We start from the raw sequence: 27435 nt of genomic DNA, 5'->3' as shown, positions 1-27435 counted from the left end.
TCACTAAGTGGGCGCAGTCGGCTAGTGTATTAATAAATTTATGCCAATAAATAGTTTAACTATAATCTCAATGTCCAATATTTATTTGAATTTCAACAAAATAATGGAATATGAGTAAAATGAAATAAAATAACACTTCGGTTGGATCTTTTCCAACAAACGCAATATGGACCCACCTGACTTTTAGAAATAGGATAATAATTCAGTTATTTAAGGCTTCATATAGTCGTAAATATTTTTCTTGACTCGCGCGTGTACGTGTTTGACTCACCTTTCCGTTAAACTATCTTTATATATATGTTCTGAATTAATGTTATCGTTTTTTTTATTATTTGACAAACCTGAACGTCTTGAAGAGCTTAACTTCGGGCAGGCAAACTTAAACCGTGTTTTTAAGTCGAAACGAAACAATCCAATCCAGCATTAATTTGGGCTACGCAGATAAAAATATTTATTCCCTTATTTTTGAATTTGTATAAATAATAGTTGATAGAAATGAGTAACTGCAGAAATTCTTACAAGTTATTCTCAGTAGAATGTACATTTCGAACCGGTGGTAGCTTTACATGTAATATAATCCCTATGAGATGATTCAAAAGTCCTTATAAGAAGGTACTTGAAAAAGTAATATATAATATGATTGATTGTTATGTGAGCATTATATATGAAGTCTTAATATTTCATACAGCTGCACGTTCCTCGTTACTTATATATAAGTGAAACGTAGTTTGTCAAATGTCTAAGGTACGAGACTGGGGCTAGCCTTGTCCGAACAATGTATGCATAATTCACTTCTTTATAAATTTACGTGAATTTTCATGTTTACGTTGAAACGTTGCCAATTCTCCTTAATACATTGTGGAAATGTAACATTTCGTTTTTTTTCCTTATCGTTCCAAAAATCTGGGTCGTGCTTGTCGAATGACTCAAATATTTTCGGATTACTCGTTTTATATTTGCTGTCCCGTACTTTTATGTGCTTAATTCCAGTGCTGCCTCCCTCTCTAAAATAAAAACAATGCGTAATTAAGCAGTAATTAGGTTTTTGCATCTTCGAAAAGTTCAAATGTCCTCAAATGTGCGTTCAATAATATTTTTTATGTTTGAAGTTCTAAGGTTGCTTTTGTAAAAATATTGCATAGTATCTTATTGCCTCTACTGGTGATAAGACGCCTGGTTCATTTTTCGCCCAGATAATTGGGGAAGTATTAATTCAATTGAGTAATGCTGCTGGCATTCTTGCCACCATTTAACCCGGTCTTGGCTCAACGTTAAATCAACATTCGTTTTTATTAATTACTTATTTTTTGTCTGCATATATCTAAAATTCCTCTAGAGTATTCGTCGTATCTTAACAGCCTGTGAATGTCCCACTACTGGGCTAGGGCCTCCTCTCCCTTTTTGAGGAGAAGGTTTGGAGCTTATTCCACCACGCTGCTCCAGTGCGGGTTGATGGAATACACATGTGGCAGAATTTCAGTGAACTTAGACACATGCAGGTTTCCTCACGATGTTTTCCTTCACCGTAAAGCACGAGATGAATTATAATCACAAATTAAGAACATGAAAATTCAGTCGTGTCGTGTCGGGTTTGAACCCACGATCATCGGTTAAGATTCACACGTTCTTATTACTGGACCATCTAGGCTTTTTTTTTACTATATATAAAATTAAAAGACGACTTAATATCTCAAACTCAACACCAGATATGCCATAAACACCTTAACGCCCATAATCAAATACCATCATTAGTGATCATCCTCCCATCATCCACACCCATTAATCACTACACACTTCAATATTTTGTTTACTTATTAACTACCAAACTGTTATTGTTTATATTGACATACACTCACACATCAATTTCTTGCACTTGTTATAAAGAGCGGAGTGTTAGAACATCCCGTTCTTAATAGCAAGTGAAAGTTAAGTAAATTATAAAAGAATATTTTTAATTAATAATAGTTACCTTTAAACGAGTTCGATGCTTCTGTATTTTTAAAGATTTTTTATTGAAATATTAATATTATCGGGGAGTACGGTGGATGTCGCAGACATTCCAATTGTAGGTCATTTAACTTAGTGGTTGTTTATTGTGCAGTTTGTGGTCTTGCGTTGTCGTGAAGCAGCAGTGGCCTAGAGCGATTGACCAATCTCGGTTGTTTAGCAGATAGTTCTTCCTTCATGGTTTGCAGTTGCTGACAATAGATATCTATCGTAATCGTTTGGCCAGATTTTAGAAAGCTGTAGTGAATGACACCGGCGCTAGTCCACCAAACACTCACAAGTAACTTTTTCTGAGTCAATTTTCGTTTAGTGCAGGATTTGGATGGGTCTCCAGGGTTCAGCCATTGCCACGAGCGCTTCCGATTATCGTACAGTATCCACATTTCATCACAAGTAATGATTCGATTTAAAATCCCTTCATTATTGTGTCGATTGAGCAAAGTAACACAGCAGTCGACGCATGTTTGCAAGTTCGATTCACTCAATTCATTACCCTTAATTCAACTTGAACGATGGGTCGTTCAAGTTTTTTTACTTTCCCGATTTGCTTCAAGTGGATTAATGCAGTTTTATCACTTACCCCGAAGCCTGCAGCTATCTCTGAAGTACTTTGTGATGAATCCGCTTCCATAATAGCCTTTAATTCGTCATTTTCCTCTTTGGGCTCCGGCCGTCCACGGGATTGGTTCTGAAGGTCGAAATTTCCAGAACGAAAATGTTGAAACCAAAAACGTACCGTGCTTTCTTTTGCGACACCAGCGCGGTACACATCATTAATCCTTCGAGCTGTTTCTGCAGCACTGGTGCCACAGTAGAACTCGTACTCGTTAATATACCGATATTTCATGTTTTCTGAATGAATGATTGTTTTCAAAACTCAAATGTACCAGCTAAATGAATTTTTAAATTTGAATTTGGAATTCTTAACCAAAGAGGAGATATTTTAGATCAAAGTGGTCAGTTCGACAAGAAGCTAATTTCATATGTAAGGATTATATAACATATTATTATTATAATATCTCTAAATGATTTTTACCGATTTTTATTATAACAATGACATTAATATACAATTTAGTTTTAACATTTTTCAAAATTTACCTATGACTTTTTGTTACTTTTAATTTATGAACCTGGAAGTGCTATGTACATTTGTAATTGATATGCATAATTATTAGATATATTTTTATTGTTTTATAAGTTCATTTGTAAATTATTTGTATGTATGTTGTAAGATTGCTTTTACAAATAAATAATTAAATACTCTTCTACCATAAAGCATTCATATGGCAATTGATATACATATCAAAATCGGTATGAACCTAGTGTTTATGTGTCAACAGAGTCCGCGGGCAGCGTATTTGGCGTGCCGCTGTCACAATGTGTAGAAGCGGAGCGCGCGCTGCGCAGGCAGCACGGGGGTTCCAGGGCGTCCCTGGCGTCGTTAGGAGCGCTCGAGAAAGGAGATGATGTAAGCATTATTTAACAATTTATATAATTAATGTGTACATTTCATTTGGTTTGGTTTTTTCCTTTTTTTAAATTTATTTATTAATTAAAAATATTTTTATTCTTGGCACCCATAATTCTTGTCATCTTGTTTGTGGAATAAAATTTAGTAATATTATACATTTCCTTATTAAAAGCCAAAGTCTTTAATGCTAACATTTTTTACTATACTCCTCATGATGACTAACTTACATCTATAAAAAAAAGTATCTCCATATCATCCATAAAGTTTACAAACAAATTTGATCATATATATTTATATTTTCAAATTGAATGATGGCTGTCAAATCGAAATTACAAAAGATATATTTAATAGACATGAAAGCTTCACGAGTACCGAAACCTCGTGCGTTCCATCTCTCGTCGAGTGGACTGAACACCTAAACATGTAAACTACATAAATTCCCAGAATAGTATCGTTATAGCTGAGCAAAAATAGAAATAGCACAGAGCTATCCTATTTTTATTGATACCTATATTTGAGTTAATGCGGTCACGCAAACAATAGGACTCGTAATCACTAGCTATTCACGCAATCGAGCAAACGTGTCAAAATTACTGATTTTTCAAATAAATAAACAATTGCTCGAGTTGGAATTTGCAACGATCGGTTAACATAAGAGCAGAGCGAGTTGAGAGCAGTGGGCCACCTTGTTTTTTTATAATTTAGTAAAATAAAAAATATAATATTAAATAAAATCACTTGTGAAAACACATAAAACAGTATTTAAACTACGCATATGTAAGGCAGATTAAAAATATCTAAAGATTGATTGTAGATTGTACTAATAGGTTTAGTACGACACGAGATTTTATAAGATAGTCCAATGTCAAAGATATCCTATCCATTTGTAATTACGGTAAACATATTTATGATAATCTTGATAGCTTCGATATTACAACAAACCAGTGTACATAAATTATTACCACGTCATAATACCCAGTCTGGTGAGCCACCACCTTAATATGAACTTTCGAAATCGAGGATTATCTCAAAGGCGTAAAGTGGAAAAGGAAACGGGAGCTCATGAATGAATGGTTGAGAAAACGATTTGGCATGCAAAGTACGAAGTGCAGAAATAGTTTCCAATTGCACGCCAAGACACGTAATAAGTTGGGTTGCACCTGGACCTATCCACCATTGGAACAAATGCAACTAGAAATTTTCAAACATCTGATAATCATTGAAAATTATTCCACATACTAAAATAATTATTTATAGAAGATTCCAATAAGTCTAATATGTTAACTTTAGTCTGGTTTAATTTGTATTACATATATAATTATTAATTTAGATTAGAAATTGAACCTTTTCTTTGTAAAACAATTTTCTCATGTTCAATCCTAAGAATATTAATGCTCAAAATAATAAGAAACAATAATGACCACGGTAACCGGCCCAATTTTGAGATTAATAAGAATCTCAAAATTGGGCCGGTTGGCGTGGTTGGTAGATACTCGCCTTTCACACCGAAGATTGTGGGTCGATTCCCATCCAGGACAGACATTTGTGTGCATATGTCTGTTTGTTCTGAGTCTGAGTGTAATTATCTATATAAGTATGTACACAAGAAAAGTCGTATATGTAGTATATCAGTTGTCTGGTTTGCTTAGTACAAGCTCTGTTTAGTGTGGGATCAGATGGCCGTGTGTGAATAATGTCCCAGTATATAAAAAAGATACCATAATGGTGGTACGGTTTTATGTAAGTGGATAGGCCACTTACTTACTCGTACCTATCCACTTACACGTTATTTTACCGCCAAATATTTGTATTCCTGTATTTAATTTTAAGGGTGAATGAGTATTAAGGCTTAGGATACTTCATCTCAGAAGTCGTGACGACTCAATGACGTTATTAGGAATGGCTTATATTTTTTACGGTGCCAATAGTTACAGACAAAAGTGATCCATTTCCATCAGACATTATTCTGTTTTCATGCCTGTCTCAAATAAGTGAGATGAGCTCATACTCAAGAGGCTTACGAGTAGTCATTGAATATTACGAGTAATCTTGTGCTGTCCCCATAGAACAATATACGTCATATTAAGACGTGGTAATAATACTGGTGGTAGAGCTTTGTGCAAGCTCGTCTGGGTAGGTACCACCCACTCATCAGATATTCTACCGCAAAACAGCAGTACTTGGTATTGTTGTGTTCCGGTTTGAAGGGTGAGTGTGCCAGTGTAATTACAGACACAAGGGACATAACATCTTAGTTCTCAAGGTTGGTGGCGCATTGTTGATGTAAACGATGGTTAACATTTCATACAATGCCAATGTCTATGGGCAACTTACCATCAGGTGGCACATATACTCGTCCGCTTTCCTATTCTATAAAAAAAAAAAATATAATACTTGCATAATTTCAAATCAATCTGGCATAGATACTTAAAGTCGTCTGCTTACATTTGTTTACATTCTGACAGTAGTTAAACACAAAGGATGAGTGAGCTAAATATAAATTCTGTAAAAAGGTAACCTAATGTAGTTAAATCAACAAAATACATACAGCATTAATGAAAAGGAAAAGAATAAAAATATTAAGTTATATTACAAAAACATTAAAAACCATTGACAATCACCGGTAGTCAGCTAAGTAAATAATTTAGGAGGTCGTTAGAGGTTATGCCGTAATCTGGCCGATCTTATATAGTTTCTATGTAAATAAACAGTTGCAAATTGAATAATTGGCTTTGCGTTCATTCGTCATGGGTTTTCGTGCAGTTCTGGCGCAATTTTCTACAAAACGCCCGTGAAACTAGCTCGTAAACATAAATGTCTCGCTTTGTTTTTAGTTTCATGTGTAATAAAAACAGTCGGTATTGAGGTAAACCTAGAATCTCAATACTGACGTAAGATTTGCAGATGTTGTTGGAACATATTTTGTTTCCAATTTTCAATTATTTCGCTTATATTTTGGATAAAGTTTAAAACAGAAACGTATTTAGAATTGTTATTGATATGAATTTTTTTGGTCTTACTCGTGTTTACATTGTTAGATTCAAATATTTTGTTTTAGGAAAACTTTAACCTTTTAAATAAGTATTGTATGCTATATTAGCAGAAATTTTTCACAAGAAAATCATGTCCAAATTAATCTGTATAACAAATATATTTTGAATTCCTATAAGTATTAAGTAGACGATACCTCAGAGATTCGTAGGCGTAAATTCCTTGCGTTTAATATGACACGGGCGAATCGGCCGCTGTTTTCTCAATACATCAAACTAATGACAGCTGGCGATGTATTTGATTTATGCGCGCAGATTCTGTTGTAACGTAATTCACAGGTACAGAGTTTAATAGTGTGCGGAGTATCAATACTCATTGTTTGATCGTTTTACGGTATTCTTGAATTATATTGCTTTACCAGATTGTTCAATTTAACTAATGTTGACAATTTCATTTCTGCTTGAGCAAACCAATTCGAGGTATAGTTTTCAACTTACAGAACAACTTTTGGTATTTGTCGCTTATATTCTATAATGTGTTAACAATATTTGATTCGTAATACAAAATGCCGAGAAATATATAGATTTAGAAAGATTACCTAATTTAGCAAAGAAAAAATAAACGGAAGAAAATTTTTATACAAAGGTAGTAAGTACTATGAAAATAAGAATCAGTTAACAAGAGATAGAAGATTCAAATTACAAACTTTTATAACACTTTAAATAGTAGTACGAGAAACGTAAAAGTTAAACAGAAGAATTTAAAAACAACAAGAAAAAAAATAAGATAGAAGTGGTCTAACCGGTAACATTTAGCAACAATCAAACATATTAATTTAATTAAAAAATAATTAAATCAAGAATATACTTAATTAATATAATTTGAACTATATTAGTTCAAATTAAGCAATCATAATGAGTTCGGCGTTAAGGGAAAATTTGAGAAACCTGAATGTCTGATAAAATTCTGATATCTGCATATTTACCAGCGGAGCAGTGTATTGGAATAAGATCAAACTATATGCTTAACAGAAAAGATAAACCTTCGAAGAAGAGAGAAGGACTTTGCTCAGCTGTGGGACATTCAAGAGCTATTAACTACATCAATAGCTTAGAGATGAATGAACTCATAGAATCGAAAACTATCTTTACATATATATAACTCTTGAAAAAAATAAAATAAATAACACAGTTTTAACGAAGAAATTAGTAGCTTTTTATTTTAAACTTATGAGATTACAATATTCTGTCAGCCATAACTATAGAATAAAAAAATAAAAGACAATAAAGTTTCGGAGTACCAACATAAGAATATTGTAATTACTTTGCCAACATTCAACAATCGAAAACAGTATTTTGTAACTGAAATGATGTCATGCTGCTTAATATCAAGAATTTTTGTGTTATTAAATAGCAATAATCGATTTAGCATTTGTCGTCTTTCGGTGCCAATATCAAGTTAAACACAAATAGTAATAAAAACACTCAAATGTGATATAAAAGAATCGCATGTTAAAACATCTGTTCAGCTTAAACAATAGCCAGAACTGTCCCAATAGGTCAAATTTGACGTAGTATGGCGTCATGATGACGTCACACATATCTGGTTACCTGAACGGCCTTACAACGGCTGTTTTCATTAAGGCCACGATAATTTTATCGTATGACGCGACTCTCGCCCATCCTAATATCTACTGACTGAAATAGATGAATAATTTCGGGATCCTATATCCGTGTTTTTAACTGAACCTTTCAATGTCCATGAACTCCTGGAACTAACAATTATTAAATAGCTAGGGCTACCTCTCCATAACAATCATGATATATGATTGTTGATTGTTGCCCATACTTGACGAAGTCGTCTTTCAGGTCGACTAAATTATCAACTAATACTTATGAGATCATGAAATAGCATCGACCTCTATATACGACGCCAGGTGTTGACGAAAACCAGAATTCACACCTTACCAACACATGAAAATATATGTAGAGAAAGAATCAATAATGTGAAAACAAAACGGTCTAGTAAAATCTTGCCAGTTTTCAAATTCGACTTACTGGAACATTTCAGAATATTACTTGTTAAGTTTCAGGTGTACCACGACATTGTACCAGTTTACTTAAAACAAGTATTTCGAACAATTGAAATGCCTAAAATCCCATGAATGTGAGATAATAAACATCATAGCCTTTGAAATTATTGGTAGGAGTAAGCATAAGTAAAACACAAGATCCAATACCTTTATAGAATTATGATCTTTATGAATAATATCCTAAGTACTGCAGATGTGTAACGCAACAGTCACTTTCGCTCTTGACGAGAAAGATTTATATGTAATAAAATTTTACGCATGTTTACCTACAAATCAGAATAAGTGGTTAGCAGACGTTTTGAAGTATTATTCATTTTAACATTAAAATTTAGCTCTCATTACAGCTATCATTCGACAAATCTCTCAATCATTCGACAAATATTAGTGAGTTCTTGAATTTACTTAACGTAGTTTGAATAATATTTTATAGCAATACCAAAATTATTACAAAAGTATCTACTTTATTTTACTTAATTTAAGACCGATTTAAGGTTAAGAGTGGAGAAGACTATCAAGAAGAGAAAAAATAAAAGATAATTAAGGTTCACGATAAAATGAAAGCTGACTAAAAGTGTTTGACACAGCCACAGAAAGACAGATGTATTATTTTATTATTTTAAAGATCATTAAATGAAAATAATTACAACACCTATATATTTGTGTATTTCAATAATTCAGAAACCAATTATCTAAATATATTTTTCTCCGTTTTTCAGAGTGAATCCTGCGATTCGGGAGAGTGGGGTTGGTCGGGGATAGAAGAAAGCGGTGGTGGACCTAAAATACCTGCGCTGGTGTCAGCTTGCTTAGCTCACCTACGAAGACATGGTCTTCGTACCCTTGGTCTCTTTCGAGTATCAGCCTCTAAGAAGAGGGTTAGACAGGTGTGTAATTTAAAGTAAAACTTTTAATACGACATTTTATCATATTCAGAATACTTGGTGGCAGGGCTTTGTGCAAGACAGTGAGATTAGACCCATTCATTATATATTCTACCACCAAATAGTAATACCTAGTATCGTTATGTTCTGGTTCGAAGAGTGAGTGAGCCAGTGTAGCTACAGGCACAAGGAATATAACAATTTAGTTCCCAGGGTAGATGGCGCTTTGACGATGTAAGGGATGGTTAATATTTTTTACATTGTCAAAGTCCTGTGGTGACCATTTACCATCAAGTGGCCTAGTCTGCCTGCCTAATACCATAAAAAACACAGTAAACACATTTTGGCCATAGTAGTGACATTTTTAATGTCATTAAAAACTTAGGATTCTTGACCCAAGTGTTCCACCTTGTTTATGCTTATTCGTCAGGATGCTATTTATTCTTAGTATATAGAAACACTAATCGGTGCGCAAATCCTGCAATCAGTAAAAATAAATGTTCTTGAACGACTATAAAGTATATTGAGTTCTATTAAAATATAATTTAAACGGAATGTTTTAGCTGAAGTTTTGAATTTCGAAACAAAGTAAACCTGATATAGCAAACAATCATTACATATGGTTGCTATGACAGAAAATAAAGCAGTAAATCTAGCCAAGGCGTGTTTACGAATCGTATTCATACACGCGCAGTAAGAATAAAACATTGACCGACAAAATTAGATGTTTTCCATCGTATTGGCCGTTGCAATCGATTCGCGTCGTTGACCCAGATTGGCGGGGATTTATTACAAACTTCGCTGTAGTAGGTACTCCGAAGATGCAATAAATGAGATAGGCAATCGGATTATCCGGAACACACACAGCTGGCTAAATTTACATTGATGAATGAATATTGCACTAAATATAAGTTCAGAAATACAGGATGTTTGTTTCTGAAATAGAATTGTGACATTTTTCCGATAAGTTGTGGCTTTTCCAGGAAGTTCTATATATATTCGCTTGGCTTTAAGACAAATTCCTCGACTTTGCCAAATATCATATTTTAAAGGAATCTTTGATTATGTATAAGTAATATTAATTGTAACTTTGTAACCAGCATTTAATTTCTTCTAGATATTTTTCCTTAAAGTTAATGGTTACGTCTTTATTGATATTATTATAGCTGTCACCAAAAAACAAAGAAAATGTTTATGCACTATTCAAGAATGATGTTCATAAGAATTATAATCTAAGGTAGTTTTTGTATTCACAATTCCAGCTCCGCGAAGAGTGGGAGCGTGGTCAGGACACGGCACTCGACTCAGCGGTGTGTCCGCACGACGTGGCTACACTGCTTAAAGAATTCCTCCGGGATCTCCCCGATCCTTTGCTATGCAGAGATCTTTATCCTGCATTTTTGCAGACACAGAGTGAGTCAAATCAAGATTACTATCATATGTAATTAATAAACAATACAATTTAAAAATAAGCTGCTGACTTTACCAAAAAAGCATATTGACACGTTATCAGTTTTAGCCAACTGCTAAATATGATTTATGAGTCTTTAAATGCATTTTATAGAAATCCGTAACCGTCGTCTCCAATGGGAGGCCCTACGGCTGATTGTGCAGCTGCTGCCGGCGGCTCATCGCGACACCCTAAACGCTTTGCTCTCCTTCCTGTCACAACTTGCGGGACACGCGGAGGACGACCAACAGCCGGGGAACAAGATGGACGCCGCTAACCTCGCTACCATATTCGCTCCGAATATTTTACATAGAAACAAACCCAATGAAACTGCCAGGTGAGTCGATTAGATAAGACAATAAGAATATTATGCATTCGTACAATTTACTAACTAGTGAAGAAATGGCGTTATTAATAAATTTTTTGGATATTTGTTTACAATATTCAATCCCTGTCACAACTATGGAATATGAAAATATGTTGAATTTCACTTCCAGCGCAGAACAGCTGTCGGAGAGAGCAGACGTAATCAACGTGGTCCGCCAGCTCGTGGAGCGTCAGACGGAGCTGTGGACGTTACCGGCGGAACTGCTGCACGAGGCTTACATACACCTCGCACACAGTGCGCCAGCGCATTTAGACTCGCTCTTACTTAGGAGAGCTGAGTATGTTTCTTTCGCTTCAATTGTTTATTTTCACTCATATTCGTAAACCAGCTTACTTATGTTTTGTTTTTGTTGTCGATTGCGCTGTTTTAAAACTAACCTCGTCCAACAAAGAAGCAAAATCTGGAAAAAAATAAAAAAGGCAGCATGAAGAAACTCTATAACCAAATTAATTTACACACTTTTGAAGTGAATAGTTACAAAATCTTTTGATACGTAATTTTAACAATTACTGACGCCAGTATCATGTGTGGTGCAGGTGTGCATCAGAATGTGTATCCACGAACTCTGAGAATGCGAAGCGATTGTGGTCCCGCGAAAGCTTCCTGCACGCTTCAGCCAACACCGCTACTGCACCTGCCACCAGGTACCTACCACATCTCACACTACAACACGCAAGTGCAAAACTGCCAAAATGAGTGAACTATTATTACATTACATGGCATATTTCATGGTAAACGTATAAACCCTACATTTCAGCTTTATGCCACACGATATCAACACAGCTTCACTAGAGATATCTTTTATAGAAAATAATTTTACAATTACATATCCATATATATAAATCTTTCGCTTGGAACAGATGTATATATACAATTATCATTTATCATCCCGAAGTAAACATCGATAAAAGAAGAAAATGATTTTGTTAGTATTACTGGCACTGGTTGCAATGCTAAGTGTGTTTAAACTTTTAATGTAACTCTTTAAAGTCGTTATTTTATTATGTCATATGTAACACTTTTGCATAGTCGCCTAGAATAAAATATTTTTTCACGATAAACGTATTAAAAAAAAATAATAAATTTACTTTATTTATTGAAGTCTAAGTTATGACTTACTTTGCTATTTATTGATGTACGTTTGAAAAAAATTACAGTAGCCTGATGGCGTTATAAATTTGTTAAGTTATATTCAGATAATTTTTCAAAGCGGCAAACACACTATAACATTGTAATCTGTGCGTAGAGGGGAGAAGGGTCGTCGTTCAAGAGCTGCGTCTGATACATCATCCGCTTCTCTTGCTTCCATCATGCTTCTTACCAGGCAAGCATTATTGAGAAACAATATTTTCCATAGTTCGATAGTTGTCATAGCTGTAGTTTCGTTTGATTAATATCTGCATAACTTAACTAACAATACTTATGAACAATGATAATATCATTCCTATCACCGACATCCTGATGATCTTAGTTTGTTGTGACATATATTAGTCATAATATTTATTAAACTTGAAGATTTTATTTAAAAAATATATAGACAAGACATATAACTTGATATGGAGATAGAAGAAAATGAGCATGTGGTATTCTTATCTGTTCTTTTCAATTAAATCCCAATTTGCCAGAATACTGAACTTGATAAGCTTTTTCATTATCAATCCAAAGGTAATTTACTTGACTGAAGTTTACTTTGATTTTAAATTATCATAATATGACTTTATTTGAACATTAATATAACATTAATCTAATAACGACTTATTACGACTAGTCAATCAAATTTTGCCGTCGTTTTCATTATCATTCCATAATTCTTCAGCATGAGTTTGGTTTGAGCTACATTACAGTAACAGCTGTTACTAATGTTAATGTCCCACTGCTAGGCTAAGGCCTCCTTTCCCCTTTTCAGGAGAAGGTTTAGAGCTTATTCCACCACGGTGCTCAAATCCGGGTTGGTAGAATACACATGTGACATAATTTCAATGAAATAAGACACATGCAGGTTTCCTCACGATGTTTTCGTTCACCGTCAAGCTCGAGATGAATTATAATCAAAAATTAAGCACATGAAAATTCAGTGGTGCTCGCCTGGGTTCGAACCCACGATCATCGGTTAAGGTTCACGCGTTCTTACCACTAGGCCATCTCGGCTAGCTGAGCTACATTGTAACCATTGAATTACTGTAAGTCTTTTGCAACCTTGCTTAGTAAAATTATTAACCCGTCCACTTTAGTCGTTATAGCCGACCATTAATAGAATGAGCTTTCATTGTTGTCAAGGTTCTAATAGTTTATTTGAAGTTCTTAATTGAAAACATACGCTTTGCATGATACTAATATTATGTAAAGGTAAGTTTAATCCGTTATACAAGTATTAATTGCAACTGTTACATTATGCCATAATTTAGTTTAAGAATAGACAGATTTTAAATGTTTTTATGTTGTGTATTTTTTAAGATATAGCTTATATATAGTACATATATACACATAGCCGCTAAGAAATTAGTTGAAAAAACGAAGACGCGATGTGAAGCTTAAGTAACACTAGCAAATATATCATTGTATTTGGAATAATATTTGCAATGTACACAGGGTGCGCAGCAGTGAAGAGCGAGCGAGTAGTGGCATCGTCAGCTCTCCGCCGCGTGATTCCGCTCCGGACTCTAACGACTCGGCCAGTGACTATAACGAGGTCAGTAGTGTTCCATCGATTTTATTTACAAACATTTACAACAAGCTTTTAATTTTATTTGCTAGATTATCTGATCTTTTTTAAATTATCTTTTCCCATGTTTCCCATTTTACATTGGCTATAAATAAATTTTGTGCTAGATGTTATGGAACGGAATAGTTAACAATTTTAATTATTTTATTTAAGACATAAAAATTATAGTGTTTATTAAACGTGTCCTCATGGTCGTTAGATTAAGATTCGCTATGTTAATACTTACTATTGCTATCATCGGCGTCGGAGGATGTACATTACGTATATTAGTCGAACTCGATATACTAAAATTGGTCAGGGAGGGACTAAGATTAACGAAACACTCGCGTGAACGCTATTTTTTTGAAATGAAGATATGTCAGATTTACTAATCTTACTAAATACTGAAATTTCATTGCTCGCTCGTTTCGTCGGCTGCTACCGACCATTCAGATTAGTTAATCTAGATTTTATCAGAACTTGGAGGTGATCGTTACTAATGGCCTCGTCAGACGGGCAACGTGTCGGAGGACGAGTGCGTGATCACGGCGTCGCTGCACATCCCCGCCGTGCGGCCGCGGCGCCGCTCCGCGTCCGGCTCGTCGTCGTCCGCCAAGCGAGACTCGGCCGTGGGCTCGTCGGCCGCGTCGCCCTCGTCGGCCGCGTCGCCCTCGTCCGCCGCGTCGCCCTCGCCCGCCTCCAGCGCGTCGCCGCCCGCCTCGCCGCCCCCGCGGCCCGAGCGCCGCCACGCGGACATCGAGCGCCTCGTCGCCTTCGGCAGGTGAGCCTAGCTTTACGTGTCGAATATTTCGATAGATAGCTGGATGTATTCAGTCTGTGTGATACAAGACGTTACGATTAGACTTCAAAACTGATAGTAGGAGGCAAATCGAGCTGCATCAGATTTAGATGTTTTCGAAATTTCACTTCTAAAACACGATAAGATACGTCCAAAAACTTAGTTATTTATAGTACTTTACAGTATACACGTTTATTTGTTTTTAAATAGATATACTGTAATAGTCTTGTTAGCTTAAATTCAAAGTAATAACAATAGTAACGTGTATCTTTAGAGAACGCAACACATCAGACGCTAGAGCTGTTGTCGTCAGACAGCATGACGAAACCACGGTGTCGCGAACAACTCGCTTGTCTTCCAGACAAGAACATACTGTCCGACGAGAAGAAATAGTCAGAAAAGACGATCACAACTCGAGGAGAGACGACCATAATATTAGAGATGACTACAACGTCAGAAGAAATGACCACAGTACCAGAAGAGATGAACAAAACGTCCAAATTGCTAGGCGAAGAGACGACCAAATTGCTAGAAGATCTACAGAGGACCATGCAATTAAGAGAGAAGAGAAAAAAGAAGTAACGCTTTACAAAAGAGGCGAGCTCATATCAAGTGCCCGGACTCCGCCCGCGTGACAGATTGTATACCTGCTTTTATACATAAAAGTCTATTTATCATGTCGTGTTTTATTTATATATTTAGTGAAATAAAGTATTTTTTACGACTACTTCTCCATTTGTTTATACCTTTTTATACTTCATTAATCATACATATTATATCGACTACGACAAATATATTTTGATGAAGGGAAAGCAAATGCAGTTGGACTTTGTCTGTATTTCTTTTTTTTTACTAAATTTAGGTGGACGAGCATATGGGCTACCTGATGGTAAGTGATCACCAACGCTTATATCGACTTGGGAACTAAGATATTATGTCCTTTGTGCCTGTAATGATACTGGCTCACTCACCCTTTAAACCGGAACACAACGATATCAATTTTTTTTTTTTTTTTTTTATAGAATAGGAAGGCGGACGAGCATATGGGCCACCTGATGGTAAGTGGTCACCAACGCTCTTAGACATTAGCATTGTAAGAAATGTCAACCATCGCTTACATATCCAATGCGCCACCAACCTTGGGAACTAAGATTTTATGTCCCTTGTGCCTGTAATTACACTGGCTCACTCACCCTTCAAACCGGAACACAACAATACCAAGTATTGCTGTTTTGCGGTAGAATATCTGATGAGTGGGTGGTACCTACCCAGACGAGCTTGCACAAAGCCCTACCACCAGTAAAGAGTAGTAATGGCACCCCTGACATTAAGACTGCGTATTGGTATAATTGGTGCCGTCGCGTCGGCAATTGAATATGCGTTATATTTTAAGTAATAACTAATTTTGATTTTTTCACAAATTCCGAATTTGTTCTGAGAAATTAACTTTTCCATTAAAAAGAATGGAGCTTTAATAAATTCGCATTTCACTATTCTGAACAAGCTGTTGATTGTAGAAAAGCTACATAAATAAAAAGGCACTAATAATTTGTAAATTAGAAATTCATTACTTTATTTCCGTTTTATTACATAATTTATCTTCTGTGCAATTTGTCGCGCATGATAATACCTCCAAGTTTTGAGACACCATCTTGATATTCGGTTTTCCCCAGAGGTGGCACCGCTGATGTTGTTTCTATAAACAGTTCAGATATTAAATATGTATAAGCATTATAGTAATTGAAGCAGTTTTTATGAAATATGTTTTGATAAATCTATGGATTTATGATTGAGGTATGACTAAGGTAGGATCTAATGTAACAAATACTCGACCAACTCTCATTTATTATTCAAAAAAATATAGATATAATCGAAAAATGTTTATTGATTAAAGTTATAAATTTACCGCATTTGGCTCTTGGATCACTTGCAGCGCCGCCTCCAGCTTGCTTAGAAATAGTTTTAGGAGTAGATCTTCTTGGCTTAGGTCCTACTCTGCACGGATCTCCTGGTAATCTCATAGGTTGTGCACATGGTCCTGTACCGCTTTCATCGGCTGCCCTTTGGAGACCTTCGAATTTTGCACCTGGACCTGATATGACAAATAAGATAATGTTTTTGTTAAAAAAATATGCTGAAACCCGATCGCAGCAACACCTATTTATCGGGTCAAATGTAAACCATCCAAGGGCCCATGCAAAGAGTCTTCAAAGTCGGTCCACCTGTCTAGGCATTAAGTGACGTACACACGAACAAAAAGTTTTTAATGTATAAAGATAAATTTTATCATTACCTGCTTCGCAGTAATCAACTTGATACGTAGTTTTGTTGCGATCTCGGTCAATACGTTGTTTTAACTCTGGCGATGCTTCGTTCTGCAGAATGCTGTACAGCATTGGGTATTTCGACTGCAACTAAAGATAAAAATATTAAAACTTTACAACTCTCGTCTGACCTTCCTACGTTATATTTTACCCTTATTGAAAATAAACAAAACTAGAGTAGTCGTTTTCAAAATTACTAAACCCCATTATTCGAATAACAAATCTTAAGAAAATGTTTACTATATTATACTTACATTAACGGTGTTTAATTCCATCAGATCGCTTACGTATTTGAAAAAACTTAATACCTTATCTAAGAAAGCGTTCGGCTGATCATAGCGTGAGGTAGGCGTCTCTGGACTAGCACCAACACGAACTGGATAGAGTTTTGGGTCCAGTAATGGTCCCATTATCTGCCGAAGTACATTTTTATAATGTTTATAATTTTTTTGACTGCGGCGTTAGTTTAGTAGCTAGCTTATAAAGCTGTAGAATCCGAAATCCCAGATTCAGAGAAAGTACATAAACTGTTGATTCTTCACTCGAGGTCGTAGGTTGCTTCGCATCACCATCCCAGCAATTTCTGATTGTGCACCTGTGTTTGTGCACACATTTGAACACTACACTACAATATATCCTGCACAGTTGCCTATTCTCTGGAGAGTATGGCTGCCGTGAACTAAATCTATAATTAGGACATCGTCACTATAATTTTGAACAAAACATTAAATTTTAATTGATTTTAATTTAATTTACCTCATTCCTACTCCATCCCCCTTCTTTACCAGGTGGTAGTTGTACTTCCGCTCCGGTATTCTGCGGGCATCTACAATCTGGTGGACGGGTGTGTTGCATGCATGCTTGATAGAAGGCGAGCTCCTCGCCTGAGAGTTTTGGGACCCTATATAGAAAATTGTAAATAGAAATGCATTAATATTAAAACGCATGAAATGGCTGGCTTGAATTAAAGATAATCAAAAAGATGAAACCCTCCACAAATACTTTATTAAGCTAAGATATTAAGTAGGTACTAATCATTACGCGGGTGCACCCATTTAAGGTGTCCATTTCAAAACAAATAGCATACAGTTAGAAGTCGCTTATTAACATGCATTTTATTGTAAATTGTTGATATATTTATTCTATGGGTGAACATACTTAATTACTAGGTTTCTTGCCAGATACTCTCGGCTAAATCAACATTCATAACCAAAGGCAGATTATCTTGTTACACGATTCTTCAAAAGTGCTTCACGAGTGTCCCTGAATATAGTTAATTTTGGTTCGGATAAGTTTCTTCATCGTTCGACAGATTTATAAATTGGTAAAATATGCGAGCGTACTTACTCCGCAAGACCCGCTTCACCGGTCTCAGTGGAAGCGCCAGGTAAATTAGGCCATAAGTAGTCTTTCTTATAAGTTGTTAAATAGTGATCCATTATTTATTATATTTATTTAATTTAATTATTTTAATTCTGACATCACTAGAATTTTTGTAGCCAAAAGTCATATATAAATGTAAAATTTAATTAAAAAAGTTTTTCGGAATCATGTCTTTGTTTGTTTTGACATTTGGATTGATCGTTGACATCACGTTGTTTCACGTCGACCTCATTACTAAACGCCTCATTTGACAAAACCATAATATACATATTTTTTAAATTTTACCTGCTTTCATAATTCCTTTCTTTGGAATGTGGGGTTCGCCTACATTCATATTTACATGAGATTATATACGACTGCTGATGTCTAAAGACGTGCGCTGACTAAGGCAGGCAAAATTCTGCGATACGTAACTACGAATTTAAAGTGAGCGGGCAAGCTTATTTGTCGCTCACTTGTCGCTGTTGCAGAATCTGTCGATTACACTGTCTTTAACATTGGTGGAAAAGTGAGCGTTTTCTTCGGACAACCAAATTATAATAGAATAGGAAGGCGGACGAACATATGGGCAACCCGATGGTAAGTAGTCACCAACACCCATAGATATTGGTATTGTAAGAAATGTTAACCATCGCTTACGTCACCAATGAACCACTAACCTTGGGAACTAAGATGTTATGTGCCCGGCTCATTTACCCTTCAAACCGGAACACAAAAATACCAAGTACTGCTGTTTTGCGGTAGAATATCTGATGAATGGGTGGTACCTACCCAGACGAGCTTGCACAAAGCTCTACCACCAGTAAGTAATAAATATTTTTATATATAATATATAAATATATAAAGCTATTTTATTGGTTACTACTGTTTCAAGATTTTGTATATATACTCATGCTATTTTTAAATAAGATCATTCCGATCCGACCAGCAGGAAAGTAATATTTGTATAACTCCAAACAAGAAGTTAACAACTAATGAGCTAGGCCTGCCGACTTAAAAGAAAAATGGAACATGAAAATACTGCTAAAGATTTCAAAAACCCTGCTCAAGTGGTCCTCGCTGCTATCTCCGTCCAGTCACGTATTCTACCGTTCTGGAGGGACCTTCCACGAGCCTGGTTCATACAATTCGTCGTCGTTAATCCCTTGAAGATATTGGATGACCATAGATACGTCCACAGACCTGCAACACTGACATCCTGTATGACACGCCAGCCACAGAAAAGTATAATACATTAACCGCTGGTTAGCAAGCGGTTCTTCAATGTATTATACTTTTATATGAATGTATATGGAAAATAAGATGTAAAAAAATTTCAAAAACTCATCAGCGGACTACCCGTTAATAACCCCGTTCGGCCTGTTTGAATTCAGCTGCAAGACCTTCGGACTACGCAACGAGAGGCAAACATTACAACGATTTATGCACGAAGTTCTCAGAAGTGTCAATATTTGCTTCTGTTTCGTTGGTAATCCTATTATGTTCAGAAGACGAAGAAAAACACATTCAATTATTACATGAAGTACTAAAACACTTAGATAAAATCGGAGTTACAATAAAAATCGAAAAATGTGAAATGTAGGTTTTTTCGATTACGAAGTATCGGCGGAAGGAATAAAACCTACTTAAGTTCGCATCGAAGCGATATCTAAATATCCGAAGCCGAAAACCATAGTCGAATTACGCCGATTCCTTTGCATGCTGAATTTCTGTCGAGACTGACACATCAAGCATATTTTTCAAAAGTAAGGAGCACTATAAAACGCCGCTACAGGGTATACGATCACGAATTGTTAGCAATCAAGGCGTTACGCAACGATAACTCCAGCAATAATCCTGCAATAATGACATACGGAACCTACACAATCGAAATGAATGACGCAGAGTACGTGCGCCGCTTAACGGAAACCATGGCAACGCTACAACCGGCGCCGCGCAAACACACTCCACAAAATAAACTATTCGTATACAAGGACCTAGCAACGTGTACGCATGTGCTTATACGCAATGATTCGGGTGCCGCTCACTCCACCGTACGATGGGCCATACGAAGTTTTAAAACGTTAGGACAAGTATTACAAAATTCAATTACCCTTACGTACAACAGTCGTTACGTTACATAAACTCAAACCAGTTTATAAATACAAACCAAATCGATCATCAGAAGAGCTATCCTGTATGCAACACAAGTTCAGGCTACACAACAAGATCTGGAAGAAAAATCAATCCCTGGGTGCGATTTTCTTGAAGGGGAGTGATGTGTGGTTTACCTAAATTTACATTTACATGAAATTATATATGACCGGCAATGTCTAAAGACGCGCGCTGACTAAGGCAGGTAAAATTCTGCGCTACGTATAATGTCAATAAATATTGCACATCGACCTTTGAAAAGAGACAGTCGGCTAATTTGGCTTCGTAGAACGTTATTTCTGACGCATACTGCCTGTGTGATGTTTGTCAGTCGTTGTTTAAGTGTGGTAGAGTGCGGTCGCGTCCAGTTTAAAATATATATATAGAGTTGCTAAATACCCCAACTTTAAATAATTGTCAAATAAAATCATACCGATCTGACGAGCAAAAAAGTAATATTTCTAAAAAGTAATAAGAACAAGAAGTTAACAACTCTTAAACTAGGGCCAAGAACCCCTACTAATTACCTCCATGAATAGAACCTCCGGGCAATGAAAAGGGAGAGTTCATTGCTTAAAATATAGGGGAGGACCCAGGTCGAGAAATATGTGAGCTTAACCGGCACATCCCAACAGGGGTATTTAACATCGAAGGGTTCGACAAAAAGAACAGCCACAGGTGGAGGCGCGGAAGAATGCGCAAGCGTACCCGCAACTTCGCCAAGTGTGGATCGCTGGAACCGTGGTGGTTTTAGTCGGTAAGAAACCGACATAACTCTCCATGTATCATCAGATATGGAGGGTATCCATGAGGATTTCCCCATAATAAAAAAGGGCCAAGAACCCCTATAGGAATATTACTTAATAAGGCTGATTTGGAACTGGCGTTGTTTTTGTTCCTATCATAACCAACTCGTAGTGTATTCGATTTTTCACTCTGACTTGGAAAAACAGCGTGCACATCGTTGTGCTGCCGTTGTTTACCCTACTTTAAATCTTGTAGGCTGTGGCTACATGTGTGGCTACATGCGATGTACATGATATGGACAGGCGCATGCTTTTATACAAAATATATTATTTCAAAAGGCTTCTAATGTACCTACTGATTTATGACGAGGTGACACGTTAGTCTAATGTGAATTGATTGAGTGTGGAGAGGATCAGGAGGATGATGAAACAAACAGATAATATAAAATATATTAATAAATTTAATAAACATTCTCAAATCATTATGGCATCGGTATGAAATACTTAGAAATCAAATTTTAAGTTATATAAGTAAAAAACAATTTTTACTAAATACTTGTCAGGCAAATATCATTAAAAAAATTAAATTCTATAGCAATAAATGTATGGATTCCGCCAACGACCATATTTTGGTTCTTCTCGAGGTTTACCAAATGGACTTCTTTCAAGTACCACTTTAGCCAGGAGTCCGTGGCTTACTCCGTAACTGGTATCACCAGTCCGGACCCTAAGGATACGACGGAGCTCCTCTGCAATAACAAAAATTGTTAGACTAAATATTCCTGACAAAAGTTTTTTTTTTATATTAAATAAATAATAAACCACCTGATGGTGCGTGATCAACACCACTCACAGAGTTAGCATTAAAAAATATTAACCGTTCCTTACATCGCCAATGCTTAACAAACCTTGGGAACTAAGATATTATGTCGTTCGTCTTGGAATACCAAAATAAATAATTTCGCTTTCCAGGGTGAGAAATCTTAACCAAAGTATATTTAAGTAAGTTCTCAGAAACGAATTCTTAGGGAAGTAGGCATTTAAAAGAAGAATTATATTGATAGATATTTTGTACGTAGTAATATTAGAGCAATCACTTTATTAATGGTTGAAGTATACCTAACTATTTTAGCCACCGCTTATACGAGTACATATTTAAAGTATATCTTATCGTTAAAATCTTATATAACTTAATCACTAGATTATCATCTACAGGTGATAATGATTAGTTTAGCGAGATTAAGTACTTTGTAAAGAAGGATCAAATTTAGGTTTCATGGACATGGAAGAGGGTGGGTCCTTGTATTTCTCCGGTTTTGGATGTCTGTACGAGCCCTTTTGGCTGGTGTCAGGAATGTAGATGTCATCAGGCAAACGCAGAGTTTGAAGGGCGCGAGCTCGTCGCGCCAGATTTACTGACATAAAGGGTAGCTCTGGGAAAAAAAATTCTATGTAAAAAATCGATATGGTCCAGTGAATATAACACGAGATATGGATATAACAGAAGACCCACATCCTCCTATTTCAGATAGGGGTAACGCGTAAATGCGTTCTATCCAGATAGATAAAAAAAACAAGGGATAGAACATGTTGATCTTAACTGGAAATTTAAGGTTCAAATTCTGTAAAGTATGACACATGAAATGTAAGACAACGTTCATTCATGTGACACGAGAAGTTCTGGCACGTATTATCAACAACTTGAAGTAATACAATGAAGAGGAATAAGCTCCAATCCCTATTCTACACAAGAAAGCTCTTTGTCCATCATTGGGACATTTACGCGGTTCAAACTTCGGAAAGAAAAAATGCTTATTACACTGCGATGTACTAAATATGCAGTAATTAAAATATTTGTGTGGTATATTATGTCCTATATTATATACCTCTAGAACAGTACTTGGTGAGGTACTCGGTTCGTTTCAGGTCTTGAATCTCATGTTCTACTGGTACCGGATCAATATCTTTTGACATGTACATCTTCGTCACTTTCGGGTGATCTTCCTGGAACTATTGAATTTTGTGTTTCATGAGTTTTTCTTAATATAATATAAGTATATGGGCCACCTGGTGGTAAGTGATAACCACCGACCATAGCCATTGGCACCGTAAGAAATACTAGCCTTGGGAACTATGATGTTATACCTGTAGCCTGCCCGTATGCCTGTACTGGCTCACTTACCCTTCCAACCGGAACACGACAATACTAATTTACTGCTGTTTGGCGGTAGATTATGTGATGTGGAATTACTTTAACAAAAACTATATGAACATAAGAGTCGCTGTGCAAATTTGGATATAGTATGGAGCCAATATCACATGCTAATCGTTGGTAGGTATGGTAGAATTACAATTACAGCTTTCCCAAAACTCTTCCTTCCGAATACGAAATAAAACATAAAAATTAATAATGAGTCAATTTAAAGCAATTATAATTAGCTTCTATTCCTCGCCATTACATCGTCACTCTTAGCGTCATGTTATTTATTTTTTTATATTCGCCGGGAGGGCAAATGACTCTACTCCGCCTGATGGTAAGTGGTAGTAGAGTCCAAACGCGACGACGGCCAGTACAGACGTGAAAAACTTTCTGCACTAGCCGCCTTCGCCTTGCCGGCCCGCAAGATGCCTCTTCACGCCTCGTTTGAAGGAACCCGGGTTGTAAGAGGAGGAGAACACGTGAGCTGGTAAGGAATTCCATTTTTTGGAAGTACGACAAAGAAAGGAGTTGCCTAATTTCTTTGTTCACGATGGAATTGATGTCACAGTTAGGCGGTGACATCGAGAACCAGCTCGCGTTGACTTAAGAAGGAAGGGGGAAGCAGGAATTAGGATTGTTAAACTGCCGAGAGTCTGTTAATTACTTCAATAAAAACATTATGAAATTTATAAAAATAAGTTTAGAATAATGTTTAAATTTTTACTCTCTCAACAGCCTTCTTATAATATTCAAAATCTACTGGACACAGGACGTCGGGACTCTTGCGTGGCTGTTCCCTTGGTTTCAAGAAGTCGCGATTCAGTCCAACGATGAGACAGTCGTCATCTATTGCTTTGCGGCGAGGACTCATACTAAAATTTTAACATATGTTATTGTCTTGGTTTAGAATTGAATATACTACATAGCAAAGTATTAGGAATATATAAAGTTAAATACTTTCTATGAAAAATTGTCTAATATTAGTATAATTATTAAAATAATATAATATAACGGATCTAAAAAACTAAAACGGGCACGTGCGCATAAAAGAAAGAAAGATATAAATGTATACAAAATTATAATAATTATATTACGTGAAAGAAAAAAATTTACATTTTAATATAGCTTATATAAATAGTCAAGGACAAAGTTGTTAATTTCCTTTTTTTCTAGAAAATCGCTTTTTCGTGTTTTTCTCGAATGAAGTGGAGAATGTGGGAGTCATCATCATCATCATCTGAGGCGTTACAGCCGCGGGTGGGCCTCAGCCTGGTCCAGTAAATCTCCCCAGTCCGATCTATTTGTGGCTTTCGTTCTCCAACTTGTCACCCCTAAGATCTTGGTGTCCCGTTCGCCGTCTAATCATCTGAGCTTGGGCCTGCCTCTACTTCTGCGACCACCAATTTCACCAGCAGCCGTAGATAGAACTTCTTTAAGATTCTGCCAGGTGCTATTAGAATTACTAGTGTTTATTCCGTCCACCCTCTTCATGAGTTCTCTGTAAACTGTGTCCATGTATTTGTATTTGACATTCTGCTCACTCTTTAGCCTTGTGGTATCGATCTTCTTCGTTTTGTCCGTTTTGGAGTATCTGATTCTTGATAGGCGTGCTTTTATTTTGCATACAACCAGATAATGGTCGGAGTCGATGTTCGCTCCTCTATGGCTTCTAACATTCAAAAGATTAGAGCAGTGCCTTCCGTCTATCAAAATATGGTCTATTTGGTTTCGGGTGACGTTATCCGCAGAGAACGACGTTATCTTATGGATATTTTTATGTGGAAAGCGTGTACTACCGACGACCATTCCCAGGGAGGTTGCTAAGTCAATAAGGCGTGTGCCGTTGTCGTTGGACGGTAGAATGTGGAAGTCACCACTACAAAACCAGTAGTACCCATTCCTTTACCGGGGGCGCCACGGGACTCATCCAGCACCACCCGTTATCGAAATGGCCTTTGTCAGGCTTGGCAGCGAGAGTTCTACGCCGACTACGGCCGCTAGGGAAAGTGGTGGGTGCCCAAGCGATACTCTATCAGAATATGGCGCACCGTGTCCGAAGGCGCACCACACTCGTGGTAAGAGGCTCGAGACTATTCCGAGCAGGTATTTATCGAAACACCTAGCCCGGTAAGCTCCTAAATCAGCCTGAAAATCAGTGTGCCACCATTTCTCGGTACCCAGCTCAAGTGGCGTCAGATCGCCTTCAGTGTCCAGGCCTGCTAATGGGGACCAGGTCCTCCTCCCACTTTCGAATCATAGCTGGCTGTGCTTACTTACTCCTGCCATTCGAATAGGCTAAATGCTCTTCGCAATTTTATCAGCACCAATTCTTAATTAAGCATATGATAACTATTTATCTAGAATTTACTACATTGGTTGATAATAATATATAATTATAGTTACTGCTGGTCATAGCGTAATGTTTAACATTTTTTACTAAATTCGTTAAATCCTGTCCTATCTAAGGCCAAAGTATTTTTCTGATCTTACAGGGTTTCTTAGAACAGTACGTTCCATACTCTGAGACCAGCTTGACATATGTATGTTTAATATATGTTATACTTATGTTCAGTTTTAATAAATAATTGTGTAATTCTTACTATCTGCCTAGTGCGTAGGCTTTTAAATAATATAAAGATTATGCTGTACAGTATATTAGCGATATCCATCTTGGGTATTGAATAAATTATTAAAAAACTAAATGTTTCTTACGGTTTATCTTTTTTAACAAAATCCTCCATGTACACAGACTTGAACTCAATTTCTCCGTCGAAAACAGACATGTTTTAAAATAAAAAGTAAAATTACTGATAATAATTTCTTTTGTGTGATTATACATATATAAAATTTGTTGATTTTGTGACATTCGACACCGTAAGGAGTATTTCATAAAAAGTATTATAAGCTTCTTACGTAATTGTTTTGTTGCCATTATGCAAAATATATTTATAATAAAAAAATCTGACCAAAGATCCTAAAATAATTAACGAAGACGTTTTTTAATGAAATAAGTAAAACGACAGGTAGTACAAATTTATTTATTTAATTATAAGGTACATCTATAATGGCATTATAATCAACATATTCTGATATAATCTGCGAATAACATAAAAGATTACAATGAACTTAACATGCGAATAGACACAGCCTTATTATTTAAAAAAAGGTTTTTTTATGTAGAAAAATCATATAATCATTTGAGCTCTATTGTTTGTAATTGTGAATCAAAAGATGTACATAATAAATAGTGGTGTCCTTTTCTACTTTATTAGTTAAAAAAGGACAACGTTAACTGTCAAATTGTCAAGTGCCAAATGTCAAAGTTGATGGTATGTTGAAGTCACATCGAACATGTCGTTATGACGTCATTCCAGTACTTGTGTCAAACAACATTTAATTATCCGGTTAAATTTAAATCATGTACATTTTTTTAAGATAAATCATGTTTAATTTTGTCACGTGGCTATCAATATATAGCCTTATAATTGAAATTATATTTCCCTGTGTCCTTATGTTAATAACTATCCATATTACCATACAAACAGATTGATTTGGCAAATACTTAAAATTATTTTGCATGACAGATTTTAACAGTTCATAATATTTCATGCATAATCAGTTTTAATTTACATCAAAATTTATACATATATTTTATAATAACACTGATTCTAATGAAGCAATTGAAATATACAATTTTTATAAAATCACAAAATCAATTCATATTAAATTAATTACAATTATAATAATTATTTCGTGGTCGTAATGAAACACGCTATATTATAAAAACGCTCCTTACAATTTTCGAGTAAAAAAAACTATAGGAGTTGCATTATAACATTGATATGATACAAGAAAAGGCACAACGCGTG

General features: G+C 35.9%; 4 protein-coding genes across 7 annotated transcripts in view; 1 reads left to right on the top strand and 3 right to left on the bottom strand.

Annotated features, from left to right (window-relative positions):
* Positions 1 to 15513, top strand: part of LOC126776741 (rho GTPase-activating protein 6) — a 52613-nt gene extending 37100 nt beyond the window's left edge. The window contains exons 4-13 of one of the 3 annotated variants that reach the window (XM_050499459.1): positions 3348 to 3475; positions 9278 to 9445; positions 10705 to 10855; positions 11007 to 11229; positions 11390 to 11557; positions 11817 to 11924; positions 12527 to 12604; positions 13870 to 13969; positions 14494 to 14762; positions 15055 to 15513. In XM_050499459.1, the coding sequence (XP_050355416.1) occupies positions 3348 to 3475; positions 9278 to 9445; positions 10705 to 10855; positions 11007 to 11229; positions 11390 to 11557; positions 11817 to 11924; positions 12527 to 12604; positions 13870 to 13969; positions 14494 to 14762; positions 15055 to 15415 (1754 nt within the window). In that variant the 3' untranslated portion in view covers positions 15416 to 15513. The remainder of the gene's footprint in view (positions 1 to 3347; positions 3476 to 9277; positions 9446 to 10704; positions 10856 to 11006; positions 11230 to 11389; positions 11558 to 11816; positions 11925 to 12526; positions 12605 to 13869; positions 13970 to 14493; positions 14763 to 15054) is intronic. The other 2 variants (XM_050499460.1, XM_050499461.1) reach the window with 2 other exon arrangements.
* The window catches only part of LOC126776758 (yemanuclein), a 425903-nt gene that overhangs the window by 138187 nt on the left and 260281 nt on the right, over positions 1 to 27435 (bottom strand). The gene's annotated exons all lie outside the window — the stretch shown is intronic.
* On the bottom strand, positions 16344 to 20788 carry LOC126776885 (uncharacterized). 2 transcript variants are annotated; one of them, XM_050499744.1, is made up of 6 exons: positions 20637 to 20788; positions 17861 to 18005; positions 17413 to 17517; positions 17074 to 17194; positions 16687 to 16872; positions 16344 to 16476 (listed from the first exon to the last, which is right to left on the bottom strand). In XM_050499744.1, the coding sequence occupies exons 2-6, from the start codon at positions 17957 to 17959 to the stop codon at positions 16376 to 16378; spliced, it is 612 nt and encodes a 203-aa protein (XP_050355701.1). In that variant the 5' UTR covers positions 17960 to 18005; positions 20637 to 20788; the 3' UTR covers positions 16344 to 16375. The 2 variants fall into 2 exon arrangements, with proteins under 2 accessions (XP_050355701.1, XP_050355700.1); XM_050499743.1 differs by lacking the exon at positions 20637 to 20788 and adding an exon at positions 18452 to 18657.
* Positions 21858 to 26428, bottom strand: LOC126776892 (uncharacterized). The gene is made up of 5 exons (XM_050499753.1): positions 26279 to 26428; positions 24291 to 24438; positions 23253 to 23376; positions 22614 to 22799; positions 21858 to 22115 (listed from the first exon to the last, which is right to left on the bottom strand). Exons 1-5 carry the CDS (start codon positions 26347 to 26349, stop codon positions 21949 to 21951), a joined length of 696 nt encoding a protein of 231 aa, XP_050355710.1. The 5' UTR covers positions 26350 to 26428; the 3' UTR covers positions 21858 to 21948.

Source organism: Nymphalis io, chromosome 21, assembly GCF_905147045.1.
Source record: "Nymphalis io chromosome 21, ilAglIoxx1.1, whole genome shotgun sequence".
Taxonomy (NCBI): Eukaryota; Metazoa; Arthropoda; class Insecta; order Lepidoptera; family Nymphalidae; genus Nymphalis; species Nymphalis io.
Note: the sequence above shows the minus strand (reverse complement) of the source record. Positions and strands in the feature narration are given on the sequence as shown.

Bases quoted from the DNA above. Each gene is read 5' to 3' on its own strand.
- LOC126776885 (XM_050499743.1), bottom strand. From the start codon at position 18,543: ATGGATCACTATTTAACAACTTATAAGAAAGACTACTTATGGCCTAAT. The intron at 17,195-17,412 runs GTATTAAGTTTT...TTTTATCTTTAG, and splicing joins CGAACGCTTTCTTAGATAAG to TTGCAGTCGAAATACCCAAT. The intron at 16,477-16,686 runs GTAAATTTATAA...AACTGTTTATAG, and splicing joins TGATCCAAGAGCCAAATGCG to AAACAACATCAGCGGTGCCA.
- LOC126776892 (XM_050499753.1), bottom strand. From the start codon at position 26,349: ATGTCTGTTTTCGACGGAGAAATTGAGTTCAAGTCTGTGTACATGGAG. The intron at 23,377-24,290 runs GTAAAAATTTAA...AAAATTCAATAG, and splicing joins ATAAGAAGGCTGTTGAGAGA to TTCCAGGAAGATCACCCGAA. The intron at 22,800-23,252 runs GTATATAATATA...TTTTTTTCCCAG, and splicing joins CACCAAGTACTGTTCTAGAG to AGCTACCCTTTATGTCAGTA.